Source organism: Telopea speciosissima, chromosome 2 (genome assembly GCF_018873765.1).
Source record: "Telopea speciosissima isolate NSW1024214 ecotype Mountain lineage chromosome 2, Tspe_v1, whole genome shotgun sequence".
NCBI classification, from domain to species: Eukaryota; Viridiplantae; Streptophyta; class Magnoliopsida; order Proteales; family Proteaceae; genus Telopea; species Telopea speciosissima.
The window spans coordinates 21,742,367-21,756,161 of NC_057917.1; the positions used below are offsets into that span (position 1 = coordinate 21,742,367).

General features: G+C 40.8%; 1 protein-coding gene across 1 annotated transcript; it reads left to right on the forward strand.

The window, feature by feature from the left end:
• Positions 1-627: 627 nt before the first annotated feature.
• On the forward strand, positions 628-1,235 carry LOC122652173 (zinc finger A20 and AN1 domain-containing stress-associated protein 4-like). The gene has a single exon (XM_043845850.1). It carries the CDS (start codon positions 651-653, stop codon positions 1,200-1,202), a length of 552 nt encoding a protein of 183 aa, XP_043701785.1. The 5' UTR covers positions 628-650; the 3' UTR covers positions 1,203-1,235.
• The last annotated feature ends 12,560 nt before the right edge of the window (positions 1,236-13,795 follow it).

Sequence of the window (13,795 nt, forward strand, 5' to 3'; positions counted from 1 at the left end):
TTTGGGACTACCTATCCAAATGAAACATTTTACCTCTAAGTCCAAGGGCTGCAAGTCTTCCTTCTTTTTCTTTCTAATACTTTACAGGGGACAATAATTCCTTCCACAAGATAATGTCTTTTATACCCTTTCATCCACCGTGTCTCAAGTCTCCACTGTCAACTATCAATTACTTTCCTATTAATTTCCTTCACCCTTTCTAGTCACCACTTTTTTTTTTTTTATTCCAAATGTTATCCTTCCTCCAACTTTCCTAAGGGCAAAAAGAAAACCTCTCTTCCCCAACCTCGCACTCGCTCTCTGTTCTTTATTGACGCGTTTGTTTTCCTTTATATACTGCGTGAGAGAAGATTGGGAAAGGTTGATACAAAATTAAGCAAGGCTTTGCCCCCAACATTTCTTTTGATCGCCTCTTCAAATTCTCAAACCATTTAAACTGGTAACATATCTTCTTTGATAGATCGTTCTCAATTATTTTTTTTCCAGAAATTTCTTTAGCCCTTCTTTGATTTCAAGTTTTCTCTGTCGTGCCTCGCATGTGATCTAAAGGTACATTTTCTTTATTTTATTTTTTGCAGAGATTACTTTGCAGACTTTAATCAAACAATCCATCCTAAGAACAAGAACAAATATTCTCTGAGAAAGAGAGTATGGCGGAAGAGCACAAACTTAAAGCTCCAGAAGGACACCGTCTCTGCGCCAACAATTGCGAGTTCATCGGCAGCCCAGCGACCTTAAATCTTTGTTCCAAATGCTACGGAGATCTCTGCCTCAAGGAGAAACAGGCCTCCTCCGCCAAGTTCACCGTTGAGAAATCCCTCGCCGCCGCTTCCTCACCCTACTCCTCGTCTTCTTTGCCGTCATCGTCGACAGCTCGTCTTTCCCCTCTCCCTCTAACCTTACCGACGGCGGAAACCGTCGATGACCGACGGGCTCCATTGACCATCTCGTCTGCCACCGCCGTTGCGTCACCATCGGAGTTGCTGCCACCACCGATGGCGGTGTCGCAGCCGAATCGATGCTCGACGTGCCGGAAACGTGTTGGGTTGACTGGGTTCAAGTGCAGGTGTGGGACCATCTTCTGCGGGATGCATCGGTACCCGGAGCAGCATAGTTGCACCTTCGATTTCAAGGGGATGGGGAGGGAGGCCATAGCTAAGGCCAACCCTGTCGTCAAGGCGAAGAAGCTCGAGAAGATCTGACGCTGTTTCTGATATGAACATAATGTGTAAAAACTAATCTAATCTAGTATGTTCTGATAAAATGACCTTTTGATTGTGGTGGTGATGATGGTGAAACGGATCTATTCTCTTATTCAAATGTTAAGCTCAGAGCGATGGAGTTTAAAGATATAAAGAAATTGCCGGTGAAGGTGTCTGCTCGTTTTGGATTCTGCCGGTGAGGACGTGGCATAGTTTCGGAGCGCTTTTTATTTTTATTGAGAAAAAGAAAAAACAAAAAAAAAAAAAGAAAAGGAAAAGAAATAAAAAATGGTGTTCCGTTTGATGATACTGAAATTTCGTTTCGGTTACCTTCTTAAATAACAATCGACTATGGTTATGGCTGATCTATGGCTGATCTTCTAGTTTCTTCTTTGGGTAGAAGAGTGGGACGAAATTTCCTGTTACAAGGTTGGCAGTCAAGAAAATGAATTCTTATTATTTTAGAAAATACAAAAATCTAAAAAAATATTTATGAATCCAAAAGAAAAGTGAATTATTTCCTTCACACGGAGTCAGCCAAATTGACCGCATCTTCAAAAGTGGAGCAAGTCCTTTCTAGAAATATGAAACCACTCCTTTATTATCTGATTTGATAATCATCTTCACATAGCCTTCTGAGATTAACTCACGTAAAGTTGTGTGAATAATTATGGTCTCACGCATTGTTGCATTCATCAAAAGAAGTTGTACTATGAAAGGAAGAACATTTGAACCACGGCTAATAATACCAATTCCATCATTAGCATAATTTAGAATCCGACTTGCATCACAATTCCATTTGATATAACCTAAAGGTGCTGGATCTGGAATAGATTGAACATCATTCTGAACATTTGTCTTATAATTCGTGATGTGCATAAGAATATTCTTGAAAAGTTGCACGAGAGAGACAGATCACCTCCTCAGGACTCCAACAATGTCTTTTTGAAGATGTTGTCATTACTTGCTAACCAAATATACTAGCAAATGAATGTACAAAGAGATTAACCGCCTATCAATAGTCTTCTCATATTAAGAGAAAGACTTCCATCCTAGGTTCCATGATGAGATTGAAGGTTGGTCGCGAGTTGGGCCTTCAAAGCCTAACAAACTCCCAAACCAAATTGCCTATACGAAGGAGCAGTCTAACAAAATGTTATACTTGCACCAAAAAATCTAAGCTAATTTTAAATTTTGATAATAAATGTTGCAGTATCGGCAGCTGTCGATACCGGTGACTTTGGATTGTAGTAGTCAAGGATAAAATTATTGATGAAAAGAACGCTAAAATATATTTACCGAAATAGAATTGTCGGTTACCATCTGTGCACGTGTCGTGGTGTGGAGTCAATCGGGAGGGGAACCTGAATCCCCACTCGGATAATTAGTGGTAAGTGGCTAACCATGAATAATCAACTTCAATCATTCATGGTAACTAATGGCATTTGATGCGTATGATCCATAGCATTAATACCCTTTGAAGGTTTACGAGTGTAGTGGAGAAAGTCCCGGTTCGATCCGAGCAAAAGATAGGTCATTTAAGCTTTAAAACTAAATTAAACGGATGTGTGGTCCCACTTGACCCTAAGTGGAACCTACACCTACATAATGCTAACCTAGTCTAGAGGTATTAAGGTCAACTCATCCTAAATGTTGCTTGTAATGAAGGGGTGATTGATCGAAGTGTTTGCATATACACTACCTAGCCCAAGTGGGACCTACCTACCCCTATTTGACACTAACTAGACTTATGTACACTAGAGTCATTCCACTCTAGGTAGTGTTTGGGCTGTGGGCCTAAATGTATTAAATGACCCAATAGACTAAACTAGACCTTAGGACTCTATGCCTAAACAAACAAGCCCTAACGCATTTGGACCTAACGGCTTGGTAACCAGCCAAATAGACCCTAGGGCCTTAGGTCCTTATAAAACAACATTTCTCTTTCTCTCTTCTCATTTGTAAAATCAGAAAAAGGGGAGTAGAGAGAGAAATCGTGGAGAGTAAGGAGAAGGAAGAAAGAGAAGAAGAAGAAAGGAAGAGAAGAAGAAGCAAGGTCATCTCCCATTGGCTGCTAAGCTTCAAGCAAGGTAAATATCCCATATCTTGTCTATTCTCTATCATTTCCCTTACTTGGTGGCCTAGGGTTTTGGATATTTCTCCTTGGGTTGAGGATTTAAGACCAATGGTGTATGTTATTGGCTACTTCTATGAGAGCCCTATGAGTTCACACACACTCTTGTGCACCTCCCCATTTCCCAAACCTAATATGCTCACCAGCCATTTGTGAAATTGATCCAAACCCAATGCGCTAGACTATAACTGACGGCTCTCTCATACTCTCAACTATTGAGCATGATTTTTTATTATATTAATGATCTTCTTGTTAGAGAATGTTAGATTTAAAATATATTTTATTTTATTTTAAGTTTCAAAATTTTTTGATTGTTTTGTTATGGTGTGGGACCCATGTGAACAAAGAAGTAATTCCAAAGGTTGTAACATTCTATGGGTACCCTAAAGTCTATTCATGGTCACTATCATGAGTGGGAAGGTGGATCAAGGATATTGAATGAGATTGATTTCTCAATTCATGGCCATAGGTGATGTCTCTCCTTTTATGGGTATTAAGGCCTTTATGGTCCTTAGTGGAGAATGACCATTTTATGGGGTTTTAAGGCCTTTATGGTCTTAGTGGAGAATGAATGAATTTTAAGGTCATTCATGACCCTTAGTGGGGAATGACCATGAATTTGGAATTAACCTCTAATTCATGTCCATATTCATGCCCATAAATCTTATTCTTCAATTTGGTCATAAGTGGATGGTTATTCTTGAGAATTCCAAGGGAATGCAAGGATTGGTCTTGGGCCTATATAAACCCAACCAATTGCTTTGTAAGAGACATCTTTGGATACATGTTCATGCCCATACTTAGCAATCACTAGGAGTATTATTCTCTCTCTCTCTCTTTTCTTCTAAGTGTGTTAGAGGGTTGCTTTGTGTTGAAGCTCTTGGCTCCTTCAAGGGACTAGAAGGACTGCTTCATCTTCTAGTTGGAGGTTGTTTTATCTTGGGGTAGTGGTGCAGAACACTCCTTGGCGTAGGAGGCATCAATTACCTTAAAGGCAGCACCACAAGTGTGACCAACCTCAAGCTTGTTCAAGTTATTGCGGGTGTGGTTCTACATCAAATTCAAGCTTTGGTCTTCTCATTTCAGCCAAAGGTCAAGCCTAGTTTCTACCGCTTAATCTATTGTATTGCAATTCGTGTTGTTTCAATTATTTGTAAGGAATTGTAATACAATTACCCAATAAGTTTAAGGTAATTGATATTATAAGATCTCATGGCTGATCTTGGAGCGTAAGCAACAAGGGTGATGCTTGAACAACAACACCGCCGATGGAGCCGCCAATGAAGGAAATCCTTCAAACACAAGTATTGAAGGAGCAATCAACAACCAAGAAGGCGGAGTTCTGTTAGCCGCAATGGTAAAGAGATTCCTCTTTTTCCTACCGTTGACTCAATTCCCACCAATGTTATCCCGTCGGTGACGGAGCTTATCCCGGATTTGGGTAAGATGAGGATTATCTCGAATTTGACAAGATCGACGTTTGGAGGTCAAAACTTCAAACGATGGAGGCAAATGATGTTGTTTGCATTAGCCCAAATTGGGGTGGTATTTGCCTTGACCGAACCCATGCGGAAAAAAATAATGATCCCGAAAAGGAGGGCAAAAGGGTGGCTTGGATTCAAGCGGATTACAGTGCAAGAATCGAATTTTGAATGCATTATCAAATGACCTATACCATGTGTATAGTTCTTTGGAGTATGCATGTTCGATTTGGAATGCGTTGGTAAAAAGTACTCTCTTGAGGATGCTTGGTTCAAGGAAGTACTTGGTGGCTAACTTTCTAAACTTTGCTATGAAAGATAGTGACACCGTCTCAAGCCAAATTGATCAATTTCAAATTTTGGTTGGAAAGCTAGTAAAGGAAAAGATGGTTCTACCGGAAGAATTTGTGACCGGTGCCTTGATTGAAAAGCTTCCATCTTCTTGGGGTGCATTTAAGGCGTCTATGAAACATAAGAAGACGGAGTTGACTCTAGACCAATTGATTGTAAGGATCAAAATTGAGGAGAAGAACCGGCACAAGGACAAGGGTGAAAAAGACCTTGGGGAAAGACGCCTAAAAGCGAACTTGGTAGAGACCAACAAACAAAACAAGAAAAGGAAGAATCGTCAAGACAATGATGAGCCTTCTTTCAAGAAGAAGAAACTTACTTGTTTTGTGTGTGGTAAGCTAGGACACTTCAAAAAGATTGTCGGTTCAGGAAGAAAAATTCTGAAAAGGTGAACCTAGTTGAAGACAACGTCTTTATTGCTATGGTCACGAAGCAAATTTGATTGAAAAATCAAAAGATTGGGTATTGGATACCGGTGCCACAAGACATATTTGTGGTGATCTGAAGATGTTTTCCTCTTATTCCATGAATACAGAGGATGAAAAGGTATTTATGGGGAATTTCCAAAGTGCTCTGTTATGGGAAAAGGAAAAGTGACTTTGAAACTCACTTCAGGGAAGACTATGGTTCTCACCAATGTTCTTCATGTGCCGGATATTAGCGCAATTTAATTTCAGTTCCTTTGCTTAATAAAGTAGGAATGAAATTGGCTTTTGAAAGTGATAAGGCGGTTATCACTAAAAACAATGTTTTTGTGGGGAAGGAATACCTTAGTGAGGGGTTGTTTGTACTAAGTGTTGGAAATATTGTAATTGAGAAAACTAGTACTTCTTCTGCTTACATGATTGTCTCTTCTAACTTTTTTGATTTGTGGCATGGTAGGTTGGGTCATAGTAGTGTGAAATATATCACCAAACTATGCAAGTTAGGCATGATCACCGATAAGGTGGAATCCCCTGTAAACAAGTGCATAACTTGTGTAGAGGCAAAGTTAACCAAAAAACCTCACAAGACTATGGATAGGAAGAGTAATCTAGACTATGGATAGGAAGAGTAATCTCTTGGAATTAATCCATAGTGACTTATGTGACTACAAGTCATATGAGTCTAGGGGAGGAAACAACTATGTCATAACTTTCATAGATGACCACTCTAGATATACCATGGTGTATTTACTCAAATCAAAGGATGAGGCCGGAAAGGCGTTCATATCTTACAAAATGAAAGTTGAAAATCAACTTGGTAAGAAGGTTAAGAGACTTAGAACTGATAGAGGGGCTGAGTACTTTAACCTTGATAAGTTTTGTGAGAAAAATGGAATTATCCATGAAACAACCGCTCCATACCAACCGGAATCAAATGGGGTTGCCGAAAGGAAAAATAGGTCTCTTAAAGAGATGATGAACTCTATGTTATTGAGTTCAGGTGTACCACTTGATATGTGGGGGGAAGCCATGCTATCGGCATGTTATCTATCAAATAGAATCCTACATAGCAAGACTGGTATGGTTCCATTTGAGAAATGGTTTGGTAGGAAACCAAGTCTAAAACATCTACGCATTTGGGGTTGTTTGGCTAAGGTGTTGTTACCGGATTCCAAGAAAAGAAAATTGGGACAAAAACATGTGATTGTGTGTTTTTGGGTTATGCTACAAATAGTACGGCATACCGGTTCATGGTGATCAAAGCTATGGATGATGTTATTGAACCAAATAGCATCATAGAATCAAGAGACGTTGAGTTTTTTGAAAATTTATTTTCCTTTAAGTCCATATTACCTATAAGTAAGGATAGTCAATTGACTAATGGGGAAATGGAGTCAAATGAAAGGGTTACCAATCAATAATTGAGTAATGATGACGAAAGTCGGCCTAGGATGAGCAAACCGACTCAAAGACCCAAATATACAGATGATGAGTGGCTTGTCTATTTAGTAGACAAGGATCCTCTTACATACAAAGAGGCTATTACATCACTGGATGCCGTCTTTTGGAAAGAGGCAATCAAGAGTGAACTAGATTCAATCTTGGCGAATAACACTTGGGAATTGCTGGATTTACCATTTGGCTCCAAAACTTTGGAAACCAAGTGGATATTTCGAAAGAAATTAAAAAGTGATGGGTCACTTGATCGTTTCAAGGCCGACTTGTTGTCAAAGGTTTTAGGCAAAAGCCTAATATTGATTACTTTGACACATTTGCCCGGTGTCTAGAATTGCCACGATAAGGGTTATGTTGGCAATGACGTCAATACATAACCTGGTCATCCATCAAATGGATGTAAAAATGGCATTTCTTAATGGGGACTTAGAGGAGGAAATTTACATAAAGCAACCAGAAGGTTGTGTTGTAATTGGCCAAGAGCGAAAGGTTTGCAAACTTGGAAATCCTTATATGGATTGAAGCAAGCAGAAGCAATGGCATGAAAAATTGGACAAGGTTCTAATTTCAAATGGATTCGTTGTAAATGACGCTGAAAGATGCTTATATAGCAGGTTTCATGGTGGTAGGGTGTATTCATACTACTATATGTAGATGATATGCTCATAATGGGAACAAACTTGGATATGGTTAATCAAGCTAAGAAACTTTTGATGTCTAGTTTCGACACAAAAGACTTAAGAGAGGCTGATATGATCCTTGGGATCAAAATCATCAAGCAAGGAAATCATATTTCATTATCCCAAGCCCGATATGCAGAAAATATACTTAAAAGGTATGGGTACCATGAAGTTTCAGCGGTTAAAACACCTTTTGATATGGGGTGTCACTTGAAAAGGAACCTAGGTGAACCAGTGAATCAAAAAAGATATGCTCAAATTATTGGTTCGGTCACATATCTAATGAATTGTACGCGTCCGGATATTGCCCTTGTGGTAGGAAAGTTGAGTCAACATACTCACAATCCAAGTAAGGAACATTGGAGCGCAGTTGATAGGTTATTAAGGTACCTAAAAGGCACTATAAACTATAGTTTACACTATAGTGGTAAACCAATGATTTTGGAAGGGTATTGTGATGCAAATTGGATTTCGGATACAAACGAGTCCTTAGCTACTAGTGGATATGTGTTTACACTAGCAAGCGGTGCAATCTCATGGAAGTCCACAAAGCAATCTTGTGGGACAGCTCTACCATGGAAGCGAGTTCATAGCCTTGGAAAAGGCAGAACGGAAGCCGAATGGCTTAGAAATTTAATGGCGGGTATTCCATTGTGGCAAAAATCGGCGCCATCGGTATCACTACATTATGATAACCAAGCGGCTATACATCTAGCCAAGAACCGGATATACAATGGTAAGAGGAGGCACATACGCCCGACACAACCTTGTGAGACAAGACATAGATGAAGGAATGATAGCTATCGATTATGTGAAGTCAGAAGTAACCAAGCCGACATGTTCACAAAGCCTATGTCTGTCAAGAACTTGTGTAATGCATCTACAGGAATGGGGTTAATGCCTAATCCATAGGTCATGTGATGGACACCCTACCTATGTGAAGAGGCTAAATGCCCGAATTAGGTTCAAGGGGTACAAACGAAATCACTGGTTGACCGGTTTTGTACTACTACTTGTATAAATATTCATTCCAAGTGTAGATGGTGAAAGTAGTACTACCACAAAGAAAGAGGTTGAGCGATAAAGCTCTTAATTAGTCTAATCCCAGGAAATGTGGGGGTGTGTCGGTTGTGGTGCACACTAGGGACTAACCTAAGTGAATGTAGGGGTGTGGCCGCCACCGATGAGAACTTATAGGCGAGTTCTCTAAAACATTCACGAGTTCAAGATAAGGGATATGGCCGGTTCAAAAGTCCAAAGTGATTTTATGATGGGTAGCACAAGAGTCGACCTATGGGATATGGTTGATGGGACGGTCAGCTACACCATTGAGAAAAGGTTCAAGGAGTCGACTCCACCTCTACTCAGTAGCGCGGTTCATTAGACCTAGTGTAGGTTCAAGTCCGGAAGACACCTACAACGATGTGTCCTATAGTGTCTAATTCAGTCACAAACATGTGTGTCTCGTGTCGTTTTGAAACTTGTGGGGGATTGTTAGATTTAAAATATATTTTATTTTATTTTAAGTTTCAAAATTTTTTGATTGCTTTGTTATGGTGTGGGACCCATGTGATCAAAGAAGTAATTCCAAAGGTTGTAACATTCTATGGGTACCCTAAAGTCTATTCATGGTCACTATCATGAGTGGGAAGGTGGATCAAGGATATTGAATGAGATTGATTTCTCAATTCATGGCCATAGGTGATGTCTCTCCTTTTATGGGTATTAAGGCCTTTATGGTCCTTAGTGGAGAATGACCATTTTATGGGGTTTTAAGGCCTTTATGGTCTTAGTGGAGAATGAATGAATTTTAAGGTCATTCATGACCCTTAGTGGGGAATGACCATGAATTTGGAATTAACCTCCAATTCATGTCCATATTCATGCCCATAAATCTTATTCTTCAATTTGGTCATAAGTGGATGGTTATTCTTGAGAATTCCAAGGGAATGCAAGGATTGGTCTTGGGCCTATATAAACCCAACCAGTTGCTTTGTAAGAGACATCTTTGGATACATGTTCATGCCCATACTTAGCAATCACTAGGAGTATTATTCTCTCTCTCTCTCTTTTCTTCTAAGTGTGTTAGAGGGTTGCCGTGTTGAAGCTCTTGGCTCCTTCAAGGGACTAGAAGGACTGCTTCATCTTCTAGTTGGAGGTTGTTTTATCTTGGGATAGTGGTGCGGAACACTCCTTGGCGTAGGAGGCATCAATTACCTTAAAGGCAGCACCACAAGTGTGACTCAACCTCAAGCTTGTTCAAGTTATTGCGGGTGTGGTTCTACATCAAATTCAAGCTTTGGTCTTCTCATTTCAGCCAAAGGTCAAGCCTAGTTTCTACGCTTAATCTATTGTATTGCAATTCGTGTTGTTTCAATTATTTGTAAGGAATTGTAATACAATTACCCAATAGAGAATACATGTTGTCCACCTCCCCATGGAACTCAATTTATGATTTGGGGGCTAGACCTATGGTTTTCAAATGTGAATCACATGGGAAACAATTCCATATGGATTGGGGTGTGTTCACTCCCTCAAACGTCGTCCAACCTTCCTCCATTGAAAACCAACATCTTCCATGGAGGAAACCATTCAAAAAGGGAGTTTTTGAACCAAAATCCAGTTGGTTTTGCACTTACTTCAAATTGGGGCTAATCATGGGATGGATAACTATCCTATAGATGTAAGAAGACCACCCAAACACCCCTCATAGCTATAATAAGCTTGAAAGAGACCCACGACCCAAGCCCTAGCTGTTTCACAGCTTCTCGGGCTGCACCAGTAGAAATTTCCTGGACATGTTCCTGCCGGAAGAACTTGCTGTTCCTACCAGTGAGCTTCTGTCCTCCACCGGCAGGAGCACCGACATGAACACCCTATACACTGTTCCTGTCGGTCAGACTAACCTCTTCCCACTATTTTGACCATAACTGGATTGATACATATTAAATTGTCACAATTCAAAATGTGTTGTAAACTAAACTTAAAGGGCTACATTTCATATGAAGAGACCTTTGACCCAATCAGAGTGGAAGGCCCTCGAAATTGCGGTCAAAGCTGACTATAATTGAATTTACTCCAGTGACCTTGCCTACTTTAACGATGTTTAGATAGCGGGTTTTGAGGGATTTTAATGAAGGTTGTCTAAAACTATTAACATCTTTTAAAAATATCAAATTAAGAAACTACAACCGTCAGAGAACGGGTACACACGAAAATTGGATTTTGTTTAGAATCCTCAATTCGAAGAACAAGGAGAGGAAATTGGACACTTGACCTTGTTTTGGAATGTTTTGCACTCATACTATGTGAGTGCCATTCATACATGTGCTATGATTCATATGTCAACTATGTGTATTCACTATGATTATTTACTTGAAATTCCGTATCCTATGTGTTGAGATTGTGAATGTGAATGTGGATGGGTGATGAGGCATGCAAACAAGTAGTGAATGGACATGGTTATGTGTTGAGATATGAGAACGAATGGTGATTTTGAGATGTGTGAGATTGATGGGATGTGTTGTAAGTGTGTGCCGGACTTGGGATCGATAAGTAAATTAATCGTATATGCATGTGTAAACTAGAGGGGGCAAGAGGATAGAGAAACCGATGTAGGTACTATGGACTCGACCTCTACCCTACACATATGCGTACCCTAATATGCATTTAGTTGTATGCTGGTTAGGTTGACACTATACCCAGTGCTACGACCCCTACCAACAGAGGTTTATCTGTTGGATAGTCCTCCACGGGGAAACCAACGATTCTGATATAGGTACTGGGAGTGGCAATTCCGATATAGGACTGGAACCGTGGTAGTGGGATTAACTTTGGGGGTTTGCTGGGTAAACCAACGATTCTGATCTAGGTATTGGGTTTGGCAATTTTGATGTAGGACCGGGACTGACAGGCCCCCAACGAACTCGGGTTTGACATTGCCAGGAGGCAATCTGTGTGTGAGTGGTGGAGAGCCGGGGATGCTACCTAGGGTGTTGAAGTAGTACTAGACCCGACTTACGATGTGATGCTAGGTGGAAAATCAATTAATGCATTCATGCATCATGATATTTATCATTCATATATACATGTGTTTGCTTGTGTGGTCTGGTTATTCATTGGGCTTAGTGAAGGTCATTCCTTGAGGAGACCCCCTTTTAGATGATGATTCATGTGTGATGGAGCCAGGTGGCTCAGAGTACGTGAATCCTGAGGATGGTGGTGAGGACTGGCGGACTCCTGAGGTTGAGGAGCACGGGCTTGACCGTTACTGTTAGATTTGTTCCCATGGGGAACAATGATTCTTAGCCAGGTGGCCTTATTTTGATTCTTTAGTATTCTTTTGATTGGCTTTCATGAACGATGTATTATTTAAACTTACTTAATACATAAGTCCTAATTGGAAATGGTTGTAAACCCTTTTCGGATAAACTGAAATAATTATGGTATATGTTACAATGTAGCTTCTGCAACTCTGATATTATAAATATTATTGATCTCTCTTTCGACCTTTTGACTTACCATTGTGATTGAGTTAGCTTTAGATACTGCATCAGTGATCCTAATGGGAAAGTGGAGTATAGGTGTATGCTCCAATCACGCATTCCTGTGGTACAGGGATCGGGGCATGACGCAAAATATGAGAAATCGACTCCTAGAGACCACAACACAGAGAAGCATCATAAACATTTCGTAGTCGCAGAGTCTCTCCTGTTGCAAGATCCCAAAGCATAAGTTCTTTAGAGAAATCATTGGATTTTAGGATGTGTTCGGGATGAGCATATGTTCTAACAGACATCATAAAAAATCGCACGCCAACAGTAACTCCTTGAGGTAGACACTCTTGTAGCATCCTTATCTACTTATTGGTTTGGGATGAGGTGATAAGCACTCTTCACAGTAAATAACCCATTTCTAACAGTGTGCCATTCAAGCTTATCAACCTGTGGAAAGAGGGACAAGTGAATCTTCTTAATATCAATAATATCTAATGATATAAATAGAGTTACAAGCATATCCAAATGTAGTACATGATTCTCCTGGTCAATGAATTGTGACACCTTGGTAATTTGAGACATTTTAGGACATGGAAATGTGATTTTAAAGCACTTAAGAGAAGGAACTTGTAGATCATCCCAAATGTCAATATTCTCACCAGTACCAATCAGCCAACAGAGACCAGATTCAAGGACATTTTTTATTTCAACATTGTTTTGCTATCCCCAACTCAGTTAGTAACCCACCGTAATAATAAGAAAGAAGTACAAGGGTATAGACGCTGAATTTTGTTACCCCCCAACAATGACAACGATCGAACACAGATGACTGGCAATGCCCCCAAAAACCAAACACTACATCAGAAAACATCTCCACTCGCCCCGTAAAGCGTACAACTGTGCGCATGCCCCTAAAGTAGCTTGCGCAACCCCACAAGACAGCGTCATGATCGTGGCCCTACCATGTAGCATCGTGGCCTACGTAGCCCTGCAGTGCGGTGCCGTGTACGTGTGTACTGTGGCCCAGCAGTGTGGCACCGTGGCCTGCACGGCCCTACCGTGTGCTGCCCCACGCGTGCGTAATGCGGCCCTGCCATGAGGAGCCGCCTGGGCACGTGCTGCGGCCTTGCCGCACAGCGCCTGTGCGGCCCTGCCATGTGGCCTTGCAGGCGCCCAGATCCAAATTTTTCCCATTTTTTGCTTTGCTACGGCCCCGTGCCATGCGGCCCCATACATTTTCCGTGGTGGCGCCAAACCAAAAATTTGCCTATAAAAAGGGGGTCACCCCCCTCATTTGCATAATCCAAGTTTTTAGGAGAGGGGGACCCCAAAGCTCCAATTTTCTAGTTTTTTTCCTTATTTCCTTCTTCGGGGCTCTTCCCCAATCCGATTTTGAGCCTTCGAGCCTCGCCCCTCTGTCCGAAGTCCGAACTATCCGAGTCTGGCTTCCTCAACCCTTTCTTGCCCAAATCTGGGAAACCTCCCGTGGCATAGCCACTCTGTTCGGCCTTTGAGTCCCTAGTTTCTAAAACCTTGGAACGCCATTATTTTGTCTGTGATCTTAAGATCCG